Source organism: Tachypleus tridentatus, chromosome 2 (assembly GCF_004210375.1).
Source record: "Tachypleus tridentatus isolate NWPU-2018 chromosome 2, ASM421037v1, whole genome shotgun sequence".
NCBI classification, from domain to species: domain Eukaryota; kingdom Metazoa; phylum Arthropoda; class Merostomata; order Xiphosura; family Limulidae; genus Tachypleus; species Tachypleus tridentatus.
The window spans coordinates 47,749,944-47,767,792 of record NC_134826.1 but is presented as its reverse complement, the minus strand read 5'-3'; the positions used below and the strand labels follow the sequence as shown (position 1 = coordinate 47,767,792).

General features: G+C 33.7%; 1 protein-coding gene across 5 annotated transcripts in view; it reads right to left on the bottom strand.

Moving 5' to 3' along the window:
- LOC143243012 (cell adhesion molecule Dscam1-like) overlaps nt 1-17,849 on the bottom strand; it is a 118,745-nt gene that overhangs the window by 36,550 nt on the left and 64,346 nt on the right. For all 5 annotated transcript variants that reach the window (XR_013023716.1, XM_076486652.1, XM_076486653.1 and 2 more), the window contains exons 5-11: nt 17,474-17,591; nt 14,795-14,970; nt 13,613-13,885; nt 7,444-7,851; nt 6,310-6,471; nt 5,727-6,014; nt 122-241 (exon numbers count right to left, since the gene is read on the bottom strand). Coding sequence is in view for 4 of the 5 variants with exons in the window: in XM_076486652.1 (XP_076342767.1) it covers nt 122-241; nt 5,727-6,014; nt 6,310-6,471; nt 7,444-7,851; nt 13,613-13,885; nt 14,795-14,970; nt 17,474-17,591 (1,545 nt within the window). In the remaining variant the exon portion in view is untranslated. The remainder of the gene's footprint in view (nt 1-121; nt 242-5,726; nt 6,015-6,309; nt 6,472-7,443; nt 7,852-13,612; nt 13,886-14,794; nt 14,971-17,473; nt 17,592-17,849) is intronic.

The following is a 17,849-nucleotide window of genomic DNA, read 5'->3' as shown; positions in this document are numbered from 1 at the left end:
ATATTTAAAAATTAATTTATATCTATAAGTACATGTTTTACTTCTAATGTATGTCTTTAATTAAAAAAAATACAACTTTCTTTTTAGCTATTAAGTAATACCACTTCTTTACAATGCCCACCTGTTTTTCTTTCCCAGACAATCTGGGGTTGAGGATATCCTTCGGCTTGGCAGTGTAAAGTGACACTTCTTCCCGCCACAACATTGAGGTCAGATGGTTTAATACGCCATCTTGGAGGAACTAAGTGAATATTAGTTAATTTTGGTTTTAAAAAACATTTTTAATACGCTATTTTAGAAGACATGAGTAAATAGTTTAATTTTGGTTTTAAAAAACATTTTAATACGCTATTTTAAAAGAACTGAGTAAATAGTTTAATTTTGGTTTAAAACATTTTAATACGCTATTTTAAAAGAACTGAGTAAATAGTTTAATTTTGGTTCAAAAACATTTTTAATACGCTATTTTAGAAGACCTGAGTAAATAGTTTAATTTTGATTTAAAATAACATTTTTAATACGCTATTTTAGAAGAACTGAGTAAACAGTTTAATTTTGGTTTAAAACATTTTTAATACGCTATTTTAGAAGAACTGAGTAAATAGTTTAATTTTGGTTTTAAAACATTTTTAATACGCTATTTTAGAAGAACTGAGTAAATAGTTTAATTTTGGTTTAAAACATTTTTAATACGCTATTATAGAAGAACTGAGTAAATATTTTAATTTTGGTTTAAAATAACATTTTTAATACGCTATTTTAGAAGAACTGAGTAAATAGTTTAATTTTGGTTTGAAAACATTTTTAATACGCTATTTTAGAAGAACTGAGTAAATAGTTTAATTTTGGTTTAAAACATTTTTAATACGCTATTTTAGAAGAACTGAGTAAATAGTTTAATTTTGGTTTAAAACATTTTTAATACGCTATTTTAGAAGAACTGAGTAAACAGTTTAATTTTGGTTGAAAAAACGTTTTTAATACGCTATTTAAGAAGAACTGAGTAAACAGTTTAATTGTGGTTTAAAATAACATTTTTAATACGCTATTTTAGAAGAACTGAGTAAATATTTTAATTTTGGTTTAAAATAACATTTTTAATACGCTATTTTAGAAGAACTGAGTAAATAGTTTAATTTTGGTTTAAAAATCGTTTTTAATACGCTATTTTAGAAAACTGAGTAAATAGTTTAATTTTGGTTTAAAACATTTTTAATACGCTATTTTAGAAGAACTGAGTAAATAGTTTAATTTTGGTTGAAAAAACATTTTTAATACGCTATTTTAGAAGAACTGAGTAAATAGTTTAATTTTGGTTGAAAAAACATTTTTAATACGCTATTTAAGAAGAACTGAGTAAACAGTTTAATTTTGGTTTAAAAAATGTTTTTAATACGCTATTTAAGAAGAACTGAGTAAACAGTTTAATTTTGGTTTAAAAAATTGTAGTTTGATACAAGTTTTAAATTCGAATAACATATTACGTGTAACTTCAACGTTATATTTTTCTTGATAGAAGTAAACAAGTCATAGCTCGTACAAAGAGTGCTTAAGTTTAAAGTGTTTCTGTTTTTAACAAGGAGTCTATATTTCTGTTGTTGCTCTTTTAATAAAAAAACAAAAACACGCAACAGAATGTTTGCATGGTAACAACTAAGGGTATCGAATCCCGAACTTTATCGTTATAAGTACGTATACTTACGGACTTATTACAAGAATCAAATATTCGCTAATATTTTTAAAAAATAAGTTGATAGCATCTATATCTGTAGAAAATTTCGGATCACTTGCATGTTGCTTAATGGTTGAGAGTACTCAGTAAAACAGCGTGATGTTTGCGGATTTTTCTGTTAGAAACTGGATTATGCTACCCGTGGTGAGCAAAGCGCAAACACCCCGTTTTTTAGCTTTGTGCTTAATAAGAAACAAACAAATCATGAATGAGGATTACTTAAGTCATTTTGGAGTACATATTTCTCAGTGTGTCCAAAGAGATTTATTGGTTCTATCTTATAAGTGCTAACGGAACAAACTTTTATAATTTGAAGTTGTGTTACTTATTTTGAAGCACTTAATATATATTAAAAATTACTTACTATACGTGAAGAATGTGTAATACCCTTTGCAACGTCTACATGTACTATATGAAGTAATAGTCCGGTGTTTGATTCGTAATCCGAGGGTCGCGGGTTCGAATCCCCATCATACTAAACATGCTCGCCATTTCAACCATGTGGCATTATAATGTGACGGTCAATCCCACAATTCGTTGGTAAAAGAGTAGCCCAAGAGTTGGCAGTGGGTAGTGATGACTAGCTGCCTTCCCTCTAGTCTTACACTGATAAATTAGGGGCATGTAGTTCTGAGCGAAAAAAAACAAGAAGCAAAACAGGTGATACACGTAAAAGACAACAATTTGTAACGTCCTGGTATTTTGAATTCGATTAAACAGAGCTGTAGACCTTGCTTTTATACTATTAAGTTTATCAGCAAACGGCTGTGAAACATTTTTCTTGGTGTATTATATTATTTCCAACAATCCAGCTAAATCACACGATAATTGCTTGATTTTATTAGTTTCTTTACTGTTAGTACATCGTATCACTAAATTTTACTAAAAGGTGAGAGCCTGTCCAATAAATCTTGTTTCTGAGGAAAGAAGGTGATGGGGAAACACCAGTTCGCGTATATTCCTAACACTACAATACAAGGAACTATACGTTATAAACAACACACCTCGTGTTTAAACTTGATCAAGTTGAGAAAAAACACAGTAATTTCTGGGCTCAGAAAACAAGATACAAACTTGGTGGTTGATGTACAGTCTGCGTGTTGGTTCTTGTACTACCGACTTACGATAAAAATGTTATCTTCAAAGACAAAAATATTTAAATAAACAGAATTTTAAATTAAAACCGTTCCATATTTGTACCGTTAGAAACCAGACAATTTCTGTGGTTATATCACAACAGCAGTCAACTATATTACAGTTAACACAGTTCTTTTCGGGAATGGGGAGTGAACAATTTACTTTATGAAATAATGCAGTGTTTCTGTTAATTCATACAATTTTGTATTATTATTTTTTACTGTGTAATGACTGAGATGCACCCTGGAATTGTATTAATCCCCATTTATTATTTTACAGTGTAATGACTGAGATGCACCCTGGATTTGTATTAATCCCCATTTATTATTTTACAGTGTAATGACTGAGATGCACCCTGGATTTGTATTAATCCCCATTTATTATTTTTACAGTGTAATGACTGAGATACACCCTGGATTTGTATTAATCTCCATTTATTATTTTTACAGTGTAATGACTGAGATACACCCTGGATTTGTATTAATCCCCATTTATTATTTTTTACGATGTAATGACTCAGATGCACCCTGGATTTGTATTAATCCCCATTTATCATTTTTACAGTGTAATGACTGAGATGCACCCTGGATTTGTATTAATCCCCATTTATCATTTTTACAGTGTAATGACTCAGATGCACCCTGGATTTGTATTAATCCCCATTTATTATTTTTTTACGGTGTAATGACTCAGATGCACCCTAGATTTGTATTGATCCCCATTTATCATTTTTACAGTGTAATGACTGAGATTTATTATTTTACAGTGTAATGACTGAGATGCACCCTGGATTTGTATTAATCCCCATTTATCATTTTTACAGTGTAATGACTGAGATGCACCCTGGATTTGTATTAATCCCCATTTATTATTTTTTACGGTGTAATGACACAGATGCACCCTAGATTTGTATTGATCCCCATTTATCATTTTTACAGTGTAATGACAGATTTATTATTTTACAGTGTAATGACTGAGATGCACCTTAGATTTGTATTAATCCCCATTTATTATTTTTACAGTAATCACTGAGATGCATCAGATTTGTATTGATCCGCATTTATTATTTTTTACAGTAATGACTGAGATGCACTCTAGATTTGTATTAAATGGCACAGTTTAGTAGGTCCCGGTATAACCAAGTGGTTAAAGCACTCGACTCGTAATGTGAGGGTCGCAGTTTCGAATCCCCACCACACTAAACGTGCTCACCGTTTCAGCCGTGGGGGCGTTATAATATTTCGGTCAATCCCACTATTCTTTAGTAAAAGTGTAGCCCGAAAGTTGGCGGTGGGTGGCGATGACCAGTTGCCTTCCCTCTAGTCTTACACTGCTAAATTAGGGACGGCTAGTGCAGATAGCCCTCAAATAGTTTTGCGCGAAATTCAAACCAAACCAGTTTAGCGATTGCAATTGGATAATTCTGCATGTGTGTTCCGTATTACTAAATCAATATTTTACCATCAGCGTATAGAGCGAGTTATTTACTATCAGAAAGCAGCAAGATATTCGATTATCATTAGCTGTTCCTACATTTATTTCCAATACTGCGACTATACCATGACGTTTGTATTTCAAAGGGAGTTTAGTGAAAAAAAAAAAAGATCGATATATAAAAACAAACAAGAAAAGTGACAGATATATTAATTAATTTAACTGGGATACAAACCAAGCTGTGCTAATAACTCGTCCAATGTTTGTAAATATAAACCAAGTTATGCCAACAACTCGTCCAATGTTTGTAAATACAAACCAAGTTTTGCTAATAACTCGTCCATTGTTTGTAAATAACATCACATCGGGTACTAAATTATTAAGTTTATTAACGACTAGTCAAACGTGCAATACGTTGCTAAGAGCTAAGAAATGGTTTCTTTTAGAATGTAACAAGATTCTGTGGTTATCTTTGCAACAATTCCTGATGAAAAAAAATAATTCTACGCTGGAGTTAGTTTTTATTTTACCTATCTTTCTTAAATTGAACTGGATAAGTGAAATATCACTTCTCGTCAGTATACCTGATTATTGGTAAATAAAAGTAAACTACTGATCTTTTAAGGATTTTACTGGTTGAATGTCATATTGTGTGAAACTGTGGGTGTGAAAAACAACCTAGGATCATTTAATTCTCTGAACGCATTCGTCTCTTATCAAGCTGAAATTATTTATTGGAGGTGCAGGTTGGTTGTCCAATCGATGGGAGTTTTGTGACCTATTTGAAGTTAATGATGCGTACAGAACCCTTCCAAGTCACAGTGACATCTTCCAAACTTCAGGATAAGGTTTTCCAATAAAGTTAAAATTGACGAAGGCATAGACGTTTATCGGAACGTCTAAGTTATCTTAAAATATACATAAACCATAACTTACAAGAAACTTGATAAAGGATTAATTTATAAATTTGACCTTTGATAAATTGATTTAGACCTAATTCCGGGTCAAAGTCATCCGTGAGGAAAGTCACAAAACTAATTCAAGCCAACAGCTTCCTAGTATCAAGTATTTAAGAATTATATATATGATGTTTACATTTAATAATCATGAAACTTCATTTGCATACACGCACACATCTAGAAATTTAAAATGTTACTGTCAGAAAATTTTAAATACCATTTACATCTAATGACGTCATGTTTATGATGCATTTATTATACATCAATACTAATTTCTATTAATGTTTTACCTTATAGAAATGGGACAATATTATAATTTCAATCAAAATTACAAAACGATTTCTTACATATTAATATTTAACAATCTTCTGCCCATAAATAGAGGGACAATATTGTACTTTCAATCAGAATTACAGAAACGATCCAATAAATGATGACTTTCAGTTTCTATTTATTCATCTTACCTCGGACCACAAGAGTCGACGTGTAGTTCACGGAAGACGCACTGTTCTTTACATTGCACGTGTACTGACCATTGTAGTCAGGCCTGGCAGTCTCTATAATCAAGGAGCTATAATCTTCACCCGGAAAATTTATAATGACGTCATCGCGCCCTGGCAAAAGAGGCTGTCCATCTTTGTACCAGCTCAGTTGAAATGGAGGATCACCGGCTGCGACTGTACAAAACAATCGAATCTTCATTCCTTGTTGTATCTCTCTTGGAAAGTTGAATGGTAGGATCACTGGTTTTACTTGAAGGAAGCGAGATGTTTGGAATCAGTGTCTAACCACACACAGAAATACTTAAACAACTGTATTTCTGTAAAACTCTTTGTGGGTTTTTGTATAAAACATATATTAAATTACAAGCGGTCATTCTTTGAGCAGCGTTTTGGGATTTATAGTTGACTTTTTATTTGTAAAAGATGAATGGGAAGAAAAATAACAAATTTTACTCCAGTAATTTTATTAACCATAATTTGATGTTCAGTGTAATAACCATATAAATAGCATACTTATTATACTCTTTAACTATAAAATATTTACCTCGAACAGTAACTTTCACACTTCCCATGGCTGTGGCGCCATCTCTGTGTCGCGCTATGCACAAATATATTCCTTCGTCTTCGGCTTTCTGGATGTTAATGATGACAAGGCTTGCGTTTCGAAACAGCCGTTGTCTTTTATTCGTCGGTAACCGTTTACCGCCTAAGTTAACATAAAACGCTCTAAAATAAAAACTCGTAACCAAGGGATGGAAAAAATGTTAAAAGAAATAACTAGAAATAGGCACGACATAATGGTAATTAATAGTGAGATGTGTGAATGTGTGTGAAACCTATATTAAACCACTTCAAGTAATACACCTTTATTTGGTATACGCTCATACGTACGTGTGTGTGTACAGGTTTCTATAAACTAGTTTTTGTTTAACGATATATCATATAATAACATTAATGTATAGTAGACTGCTGCACTTTTTGTAAAAGGGGTGTTTCTGTCACACACACTTAACGCATGAGTTGAGAATCTGCTGTTTACTTACTTTGTATGTGTACACGCTACAGAACAAAATATTTAATTGGAAACAAAATGTGCTACAAATAAGTAAAATTACAGTTTAAATCGCCATTGATTTATCTATTTTGATTGTTATAGTAAATACCTACAATAATTTATAGCTCGTAACGGCGCTCGCCATTTGAGAGAAACTTGCATATAAGCAATTTTTTGTCCGTTTCACACTAGTGAATATTAATATTAAAATAATTTTTCTGTTAACTTAAGTTGAGATCATAGCGGGTGAAACGCAATACTAGCCCTCACATGAACAAGGATGTTAGTGTACTCTAATGTTATTGTTGTTACCCTTAATATTACTGAATAAACGTAAAAGTTTTACTAGAACAATTCGTAAATATAATTTATAATACGACAGAAATCACAAGTAACTGATTACTTTTTATAAACACACAATATATTGTTATGGTTTATTTTGTAGTGTTACTATTCACTAGATGGCACTATATACAATTTTTCTTGAAGCTTTCACTAATTGTTGTTATTTAAGCAAGTTAAAAAGTGACATGATTATCCACTACGACTTTTTAAAATGATAAAATGAAATGCAATAGAGCGACATCTTCGAGAGAATAACAATTATACAAATTTAAACCGTACCTTTTTCCCAAGTGACCTCTTGAATAGGATAGCCAGCTACACGACAATGAAGAAGCAAGTTCTCCCCCGCTACAACTGACGTGTTCGATAATGTTGTGACTGATGGAAGTCCATAAACATTAAGCCTGGCGGAGTTTTCAATTTTCCCGACCTCGTTCGTAGCTGTACAAGTATATAAGCCACCATCTTCCACATGTGTATCAGTAATATTCACGTGACTCACAACGTCACCATTCCGACTGACGAAGTCTCCAACACGCACTCGCTCGTCGTCTTGGACGGGAAACCCATCCACTGACCACGTGACTTGAGGCAAAGGTGTTCCAGAAGCAATGCAGCGGAAAGAAACGCTAGGTCCCGGCTGAATTGTTTGTTCGTTAAAACTGTCCAAGAACACGGGTACTGTTTCTGTTTGGATGATATATTTTCTTCTTATAATTCAATGATATTAATAACATTTATCGAAACAAACGTGCGTTACAAAAGCATTTGACTGTTTATGCCCTGCCGGTATCAAAACCTGTCATTTTAGTGCCATAATCTTTCAAATTTAACGGTGAATCACTGGTTATACAGAGTGTTTTGTTTTCATTTCTAGTTTAATAATATTGGTACTGAGGGCTATTGTAAACCTGATAAGCTGAGCGAACGTCGTGAAATAATTTTAGGATTATAGTGGAGAATATGGTTAATAGTCAGGTTGCCCAACGGATGAAACTGACTGGAAGTTAATATAAATTAATGGTAAAAAAAAACAAATATAGTACGAAAGAGCTCATTTCGCTTGTCGTAAGAAAAAAGAAAATCTATTATACCAGGGGTGGCAAAACCGCGGCTCGCGGAAATATGTTGGCTTAGTTCCTTTCTGCATCACAATTAATATAAAAGATAAATAAAAAAAATTCAAGCTTTATAATTTTTTACTGGGTATAATCAGAGTCCACTAGATTAAAACGTAAGTTTATTGTTCATGGTGAGTAAATATATTTAAGAATTTAAATCCTAATTTTAATGCTAGATTTGAGTCATGAATTAAAGAAATTTCGGATCAGCAAGGATTACATGAGGAATTGTGCTGGAGAATCAGTAATAGTACAAGCTGATGCTGACAATGTTAGTTTTAGTAGGCATGGCTTGCAATCGCGCTTTTGTGACGTGTGTGGCTGTGTTGCGGGCAGTGAAATTATCGGAGTGTTAGTGTGATACTGGGCGCTGTAGAGTTTGGTTGCTTTGTCCGTGTTGGAGCTTTTGTTTCTTTTCACTTTAATTTTTAAAAGTGCGTGCGAAAATTCTGTGAAGAAAGATGGCGTCATCAAATTGTAAGAAGCGAAAGTATGAAGATGAAAACAGAAATTTTAAGCCAGAGTGGGAGGAAGATTTTGCATTCACCATTAAGGGAGGTAAACCTTTGGGTCTTATTTGCAATGTGTTACTCAGTCATTACAAAGCCGGTTACTTGAAACGACACTCTGAAACAAATCACAAAATCTTTTCGTCTGATTATCCACCTAAATTATAATTTCGGAAAAACAAGTTAATTATCTTAAAGTTATCACTAAATAGCCAGCAGACACTGTTGTAAACGTTCATTAAGGAAGTTGATACAACGACTGGAGCTAGTTTTGTTTTATCGTGAAATATTGCTCGTACTAAACGCCCATATTCTGATGGTGAACTTCTTAAGAAGAATACAGCTGAAATTGTTTCAGTGTTAGACCCAAATAACACAAAACATCACCGACTAACAGCACAAACACCAGCTTCACGCCACACTACAGAGAGACGCATCTCCCAGATCAGTGCTGATGTTGCAGGCAAAATGCAAAATGATTTAAAGAATCTCTTTGCATTCAGCTTAGCCCCTGACGAATCTACAGACATACAAGGCAACCCACAAATGGCGGTATTTGTTCGTTATGTTTCCTCTAATAAAACTGTGAAAAAAAGAGATGTTTGACTTAATGGCACTAAAAGAAACGATTCGTGGTGTTGACAGTAAAAATGCACTTGTTACAGCCTCAACAAATGCTGATATTCCACTGGATAAACTCGTCAGTGTTGCAACAGATGGAGCACCTGCAATGGTGGGGAAAAATGCAGGATTAATTGCACATATGAAAAGTGATCCCAGCTTTCCAGAGTTTCTCCCTGTTCATTGCATTATTTATCGTGAACACCTGACTGTCAGATACTTCAAGTATGAAGTTATGAAATTTGTTCTTGAAATTGCCAATTGCATATGCTTAAATGGGAAGACCCACCACACTTCAAAAATTATATTGAAGAACTGGAGCTTGAAGATAAACCTAGTGATATCTCTTTCTACTGCATTGTGAGGTGGCTGTCAACAAGCAATGTCTTAACTAGGTTTGTGAGTCTGTTGGAGCCTATTATTACTTTTCTTGAAAAAAAGAAAAGAATTCTATCCTTAACTGGGTAATGATGAATGGATGCAAGATGTAATGTTCCTTACTGATATAATGAATCATTTACAAACTCTCAACTTAACACTCCAGGAAGGATAAGACTGTTTCTGATCTTACTCAGACAGTTTTCAGCTTTCAGAATAAAATAAGACTTTTTCAAAGAGAAATATTGTCAAGAAACTTCAGTTACTTTCCCAATCTCAAAATAAGAGTAAATGCACTCACTGATATTGAAATAAAAGACCACAAAATGGAAGAATACAAAGATAAATTACAAGGACTGCTTGATAATTTCCTAGACAGGTTTGAAGATTTGCAGAAGCTAAAGCCCTGCTCTGCCTTTCTTGTAAATCCATTCATGGTTGATGTGATCAATGATGGTTGTCTAATTCTCGAACCTCTGGTTACAGAATCATCTACTATGGAAATGGAACTGATAGAACTACAGGAGGACCTGGGTCTAAAGATGATCTATAAATACCATTCTACAACTGGGTTCTGGAGGCACATTCCAGAAATAAAATATCCTGAACTGAAGAAAACCAGTGTGCGACTCATCTCAGTCTTCAACACAACATACTGCTGTGAATCATTGTACTCTATAACGAAGTTTGTGAAGTCGAAGCATTGTGCAATCCTTACAAACCAACACCTGACAGAGCTAATTCGTATAGCCTTAACAACATACCAGCTGGAATTTCAACGACTCACAAGACCTCTACTAGCAGTAAAGAGCCTGATAATTCTATCAATGTCTGTTTGTATCAGAAAAATATTATGATAAGACTAACATTTTGTAAGGTGGTATCTGATCAAAATATCTATAATTTTATTGTTTTACCCCTTTTATTTTTATTTTTAGCAGTCTAATTTAATGTTAATGATATGCAAATTTGCATATTTTTCTTGGATGTTTCCGTTGTTCATTACCGTATTAAATACGCTTAATATAGTTAAAACAATAATCAGCCAGGATTTTGAAAACGTGTACTTTATGATTATTGAAACTAATACAAATTAAGTTTAAAAACTTCATACATGAATAAATATTATTACGTACATGTATTTCGTAATATTTATATAAAACTTACGTAATAAAATGTACATGTAACAATAAAAACATGGATGTAATATTTGTTCATGTCTTGCGGCTGTCAAACATCTGAAGTTTATCGTATGTGACTCTGACGTTAAGCAAGTTTGGCCACCCCTGTATTATACCAAGGTGTACAAAACAGTTTCATTATTTTACTGTTGCGAAATGTAAACCTACTAGAAAATTTATTTACTCTTCTGGCTTTTGATGAAATGAACGTAATAGGTTTAAGAACATTAAAGTTCTCTTCAATGGTGAACTACAGTAATTGTTATTACAAAATAAACCGATAGATGACGCCATGCTACTCCATACATGTTTGTCTATAGTTAACACACGGTTAACTGCGGAAAGGTTCTAAACTAAACTTTAAACTTTCAAGAATCAGTTTAAAAAAAAACAACAAACTTTTACATACAACATGCCATTTTAAAATCTTTGTCAGGTATTGTTGACATTTTCAGCTTGATTTGCATCTTATGCGCATGCGGACTAAACGGCAAGATAAAGACACCTCAAGAATGAGGTATAGTCGTCCCAACTTTGAAATACTACTAGTACGTAGTCAGTGACTAGCATCCGCCACCAAAACGGGTTTGGTTAGCTTGGAATTAAACAATGAAGTTAAGTTTATTTTACGAATTTCGCGCATAACTACACGAAGGCCATCTGCACTAGCCGTTACTGACTTAGCATTGTAAGGTTAGAAGGAGGAAGGTAGCTAGTCATCACCATCCACCGTCAACTCCTGGGTTTCTCTTTTACCAAAATACACTAACTGGCCGAAACATTACAACTCCCACGGCTGAAACAGCGAACATGTTTGATGTGACGGGGATTCGAACCCGCGACCCTCAGATTGAAAAGATTTAAGAGCATAAGAGTAATAAAACGAAACAAAATATTACCCTTTTTACAATTACAGAGATGCCAACTATTTCAAATGACAGAGTAAGGATTGTAGACAGAGCCCTTTACCATTTGCGGCTATTAGGCCTTACCAATGTCTCTAAGCTGTTTATTATTACATTATTATAACTATTATTATTCATTACTACTATAGATTGCTCATTTATGAATGTTTTGTGTATTTAATAAATAAATTTTTAAAAAATTAATTTGAAATTATGTCTTTTATTTAGCTCAGAGTAACACACCTACTGGTAAAACAACATTGAACAAACAGTAAGCAGAAAAAGTCTTTGTGTAAGGACTAGTTTATATCATGTTTATGACACTTATTGTAATAGTTTTGCAGCTGTTACAGCCTTTGCTTTCATGAGAATGTCTCTGGATGGTTGGGAGTTATAACAACATTGTCCATTTGACTGCATACACATCTTGTGTGTTATAATACTGCTCAAAACTGAGGTGCTTAAGTTTGGTCTGAACTTGCTTTTGTGTTTAGTTACTAACTAAATATCCTTTCTCTGTCAGCATTAGAATGGAAGATTGTAAGAATTCCAAGCATAACCCTACACAGAATATCATACTTCTGGTTTCCATCCTTAACTGTAGACAGCTGAACCCAAAACTTGTCAACATTCAACTGAAGGACAGTTTCTGAGAAAGTATCAATTTGATAGTTCAAATATTGCCCTTCCAACTTGTCAACAGTGTCGTGCTCATAAATGTCATTATCTGCATCGTTTTTGACTTCGCCTCAGCCTTTTGTTGGCGAGATGCCGATTTTGTATGTCTGAAACAATCGTTTATCCCGCCATGCGCCAAAGAAAAATCGATGTGACAAACTGTACAAAACGCATGACTGTCACTGACTTTTGATGCAATGACCGGTTATTTTGCACTATACTCTTTCCTAAATGTTTGATTTACAGTTTTAGTCCTTTCAGATTTGCCAGAAACAAGACAATCTGGTGAACGAAGCTTCTTTTTTTCCATCTTGTGAACGATCGCATTGGTGTTTCTATGCCGCTTAGAAAACGAGAAATACCCATCTATGCGAGCGCTGATTGGCTGACAAGCACAGATGACGTAACTATGGATTCTCCATGTACTCAGCATGGAGAAGCACCGCACTCAAACTATTTGAAGGCGTCGGAGATACAAATATTTATTATTTCAAGCACAAACATGATTCTCGCAAGTAGCCATTTGGACTATGTCTTTTATTTATTATCAAAATTTATTTGTATCTCACTAGAAATTTTCTTTTCACCCCTTTCAAGCCCTGAGGGAACAATTTATCACTTTATTGCATAGGCCTATATAATATATAATAATTCGGGTTTGTTTGTTTTTTTTTAATTTCGCACAAAGCTACTCGAGGGCTATCTGTGCAAGCCGTCCCTAATTTAGCAGTGTAACACTAGAGGGAAGGCAGCTAGTCATCACCACCCATCGCCAACTCTTGGGCTACTCTTTTACCAACGAATAGTGGGATTGACCGTCACATTATAACGCCCCCACAGCAGAAAGGGCGAGCATGTTTGGCGCGAATAATTTGGGAGTTGCAGCAAATCGTAATATATGTCTGTATGAGCGTATAGTCGTAATGTATACAACAAAATCGTAATGATTACGCTCAAATCGTAATGGTTGGCATCTCTGCTATTATAATCTAGCACTTAGTTTAAGTTTGATATATAACAAACTCTGAAAAAAAACAACAACATTGATTTATTACCTCCCAACATCAGTTCGACAGAAGCTTGTGTGGAACCGTACTTGTTTCTGGAGTAACACTGATATATACCCTTGTCTTCTCTTTTAACCGAAGAGAGGTGTAGTGTATTATGGGAAAGTACTCTAACTCTGTCATTTCCTACTGGCAGATGGTGCTGATCTTTCATCCAGTAAATTGTTTCTAATGGATAACCAGTAACGTTACACGTTAGAGTTACAGAGCTCCCTGCATCGACTAGGAGTCGTTTAGGGCCAATAAAAGCCTGTAAAGGGGCTAAAGAAATATAAAAAATCATATTTAGCTTTTAAAAAAGAAAACTGAATTTTATACTCTCTACTTAATAAACATGTTCTTCAACAATTTCTTACTTATTGGTTATAACGTCTGATATAAAGAAGTTCTTGTCAAGTTTCAAATTCGTGGTCTTATTAAAACCTCTGAAATCTTAAGATACAAGCATCTAATCAAAGCAAGTAATCATATAAACATGGCTGTCAATTTGCTTTGACGAAAAACACACGAACCTTTTTTTTGTTAAAGTTTGACTTATTTTAAAAATAATTTGGAAAAAAGAGACTATTAATTTAATACAAAAAAATTTAACCAATAATATCACTTTAATTATACTTCACTATAAAATATACAGTGTATTTATTGATTTTTATCAACTTTTAAAACGTAGAGGGCGCCCTGTGACAGCTAGTTCTGAAATACTTGTTTAATTGATTACGGTGTCGAAAGATGTCGCTCTTATATTAGATTAAGCATTTAATTCGATATTTCTGATATTTGATTATGAGAGGAAATTTTTGTTAAAGAGAGATGAAATATCTAATGTCTAAAACCACATTCTCAACCAATCATAGGAATTTACGTCTTTTGTCGACTGGTGGTGTCCATAAACAGTTTGAATTTCACGAAGAACTATTCCAAGGTTGTATGTTCCAGCCGTCCCTAACATAGTAGTGACAGACTAGAGGAAAGGTAGAAAAAGAGGTGGGTAGCCATCACCACCCACCGCTAACTCTTAGACTACTCTTTTGCCAACGAACAGTGGAATTGACTGTCACGTATTATGACGCCCCTACGGCTGAAAGGTCAAGCGTTTTCGATGGAGGGGATTCGAACTCACGACCACCAGGCTGTGTTTTAATTAAGAAACAATAATGACCACTGTCTTACCTGTGACACTAAGTGTACTGTCCATTCTTCGTTCTCCAACACTGTTTGTGACAACACAGATGTAAGATCCCGTGTCCTGGAAGTACGTTTTTCTGAAGTACAGAGATCCACTCACTTGGCTGACTCTTCCATCTAGATCCAAGGAAACCAGTCGTCCTCCTTCATTTTTGTACCATCTGCCACGAAGAACTTTGTTTCAATAAAGGCGATTTAGGTGTTTAGATTTCGCATAATGACTTTAAACAGTTCGAACTTCCATTATACATGCCGTCAAATTAGGCGTTAGATAACTAAATTCTTTGAAACTAAGCATAAACCTATACAATTGGTTGCTTGTGCTCTGCTCATCAAAGTTATCGAAAACCGGTTTTTAACATTGTATGTCTGCAAGACATCCCGCTGTGCAACTAAGAGTGGAGTCTTTGTTAAAAAACAGAAATTCTAAAATGCTATTTAAAAAAGTGCTAAAAAGTTATAAATGGGCAGGCAGTCGGTGTAAAGTACAAATATACATAATTTACAATCAAATACATTTTATTATATTACTAATAAACACGCTTGAGATAAGATTTTCTAAAAGAATATAGTGATAAAGTTAACTTTGTAAAAACTCAAAACTCCCTCTCTCCACCTCCCACCCCCAAAAAATAAAAATTGCAAGTCAAAATTTCTGGGCTTTTAAGCAAGCAAAATTTTATGATGCAGACTTTTGAAACAAAAGTCGAGTTCAACGAGTACGTTTAGTCCATTTTATTGGTTACCACGTGCATCTCTTCAAAGTCCCTAGTTTTCAAGTGAATAAAAATTGTGTTTTTTTTCAAATATCCACCCATAGATTAGCTTGTTTTTTTAATACAAGATCCCATTTAATTCAAGAGATATCTGGCATATACGCGACACAACGAACCTTTTCTTTCTCACGATATCTGTATATATTTTTCTCTGTATTATCTTCTAGCTTCTTCGGATTTTTCAATAACTTTTAGTGTAAACGTGTGTTTTAACATTCTTTTAGTTTGAAACGTTTTGTTTGTTTAAGTAAACTAAGCTATCTGGACGAGCATGTTTGGTGTGACGGAGATTCGCACCCGCAACTCTCGGATTACGAGTCGAGTGCCTTAACCACCTGGCTTTGGCGGGCTAAGTCAGAGGGAACAACAATATTTCTCACCTAGTTATGTATAAACTACTACCCGATAATCAGATGAGAAATGGCCCGGCAAAACCAGGCGGTTAGGGCGTTCTACTAGTAATTTGAGGGTCGCCCTTTCTGTTGTGGGGACGTTATAATGTGACAATTAATACCACCATTATTTGATAAACTAAATCGGTGGACGATGCGTGAAGAAGACTAGCTGCCTTCTCTTTAGTCTTTCATCGCAAGATTAGGAATGTATAGCGCAGATAGCCCTCGTGTAGCTTTGCTCGAAATTCAAAACAAGTTAAACCAAATGAGAAATTAGTAAATGTAAGTAATTTCCTGTGTGATGTAGATTCTGTCACGTCTCTGTATGTAGTCTTTTCAAGGAGACTACTGTAAGACGTTTACACAACATAGAAGGAATACAGGAACAACTAGCACCGGAAACATAACTATGACATCAACTTTGGTCAGCTCATCTCTTCTTGTTTTACCATTCTTATATTTTTCAGCATATTTATATGGAACACGCGAAGACAGAGATAACTGTCTATAATTTACGTGCCTTTGAATGCTACTTACGTACACGCTATATCTATGAAAAAAAGTATAATTATTAGTTTACTAGTCTTTACGTTATAAACAGCTTTCCATCAACTTACTTGAAAATGCATATTATTTTTCAATTGTTTTGTTCTCATTCGCTCGTTATTGAACACATGCACACATATAAACATTGTACAATCATATACACACACATAATATAAAGTATATATGCCTACAATGCAGACATATATGCATATGTACTATTCAAATTGTATATATGTACACAATAGACAAGCTAATCTATATATAATTTCTTTTTCTTTGAGCTATACTTATACGTTAACCTCTCTCATGAAGCTGAGACGTCAACTGCACGCGGCTTAAAAACCATAATTTGACTACCCTGATTAAAATATTTTTGTTTCACCTGACAAGTTCAAAACATAATTAATTTAGTACATAACCTTTTACGATTAAAATGTATAAAACGTCATTACTATTAGTACTGCCGTTTTCTTTCTGACAACGCATATGAAAATTGAATTCAAAACTGTCCTTTAAATAAACAGTAAAAACTTGAATTATGTCAGAATATCTCCCTTTTAAAACATATAAAAACTTTTTTCTTTTCTTTTCATTTAAAAATCTGTTGCTATCTTATCTTCCTTTTTATTTCTTTGACGTGACTTGTAATCGGGAAGATTTTATTTTTTCTTTGACTTGACTTACTGGTAACTGAAAAGATCAATTATCATTTTTTATTCGACTCCATTTAATGGTAACATCTATTATTTATTTTTTATTTGACTTGACTTACTTCTAATCGGTTATATCTTTTATTTTTCTTTGACTTGACTTACTTGTAACCGGAAAGATCTATTACTTATTTTTTATTTGAATTAACTTACTTGTAATTGGTTAAATCTTTTATTTATTTTTCTTTTACTTGTAACCAGAAATATCTATTTATTTTTTTATTTGACTTGACTTACTTGTAACCAGGAAGAGGAAATGCTTGAGCAGCACACGTCAGTTCTACTGGTTCTCCTTCCTGGACGTGGATGGAGTTTCTAGTGGAAGACAGTTTTGGAGCTTGTCTCTCTTTTGCATCTATGAATGAAAATAATAACAATCAGATATAAAAATAACATATCTTAGGCTTCGCCGGAAATTGACACTACTCATAGTCAGTAGCTATGCAAGATTAAATCTTTATTCAAGTGTAAACAAATGTTTTTTTTATGAAATACCTTATGATTGAGAATTCCGAACAGACTAGCCAAAGAATAGCTGCAACATTTTTGGAAAGAAACAAATTTGAAAAATAAATTTAGTTTGCAGGAATATCGGATCTAGACTGTCATATCG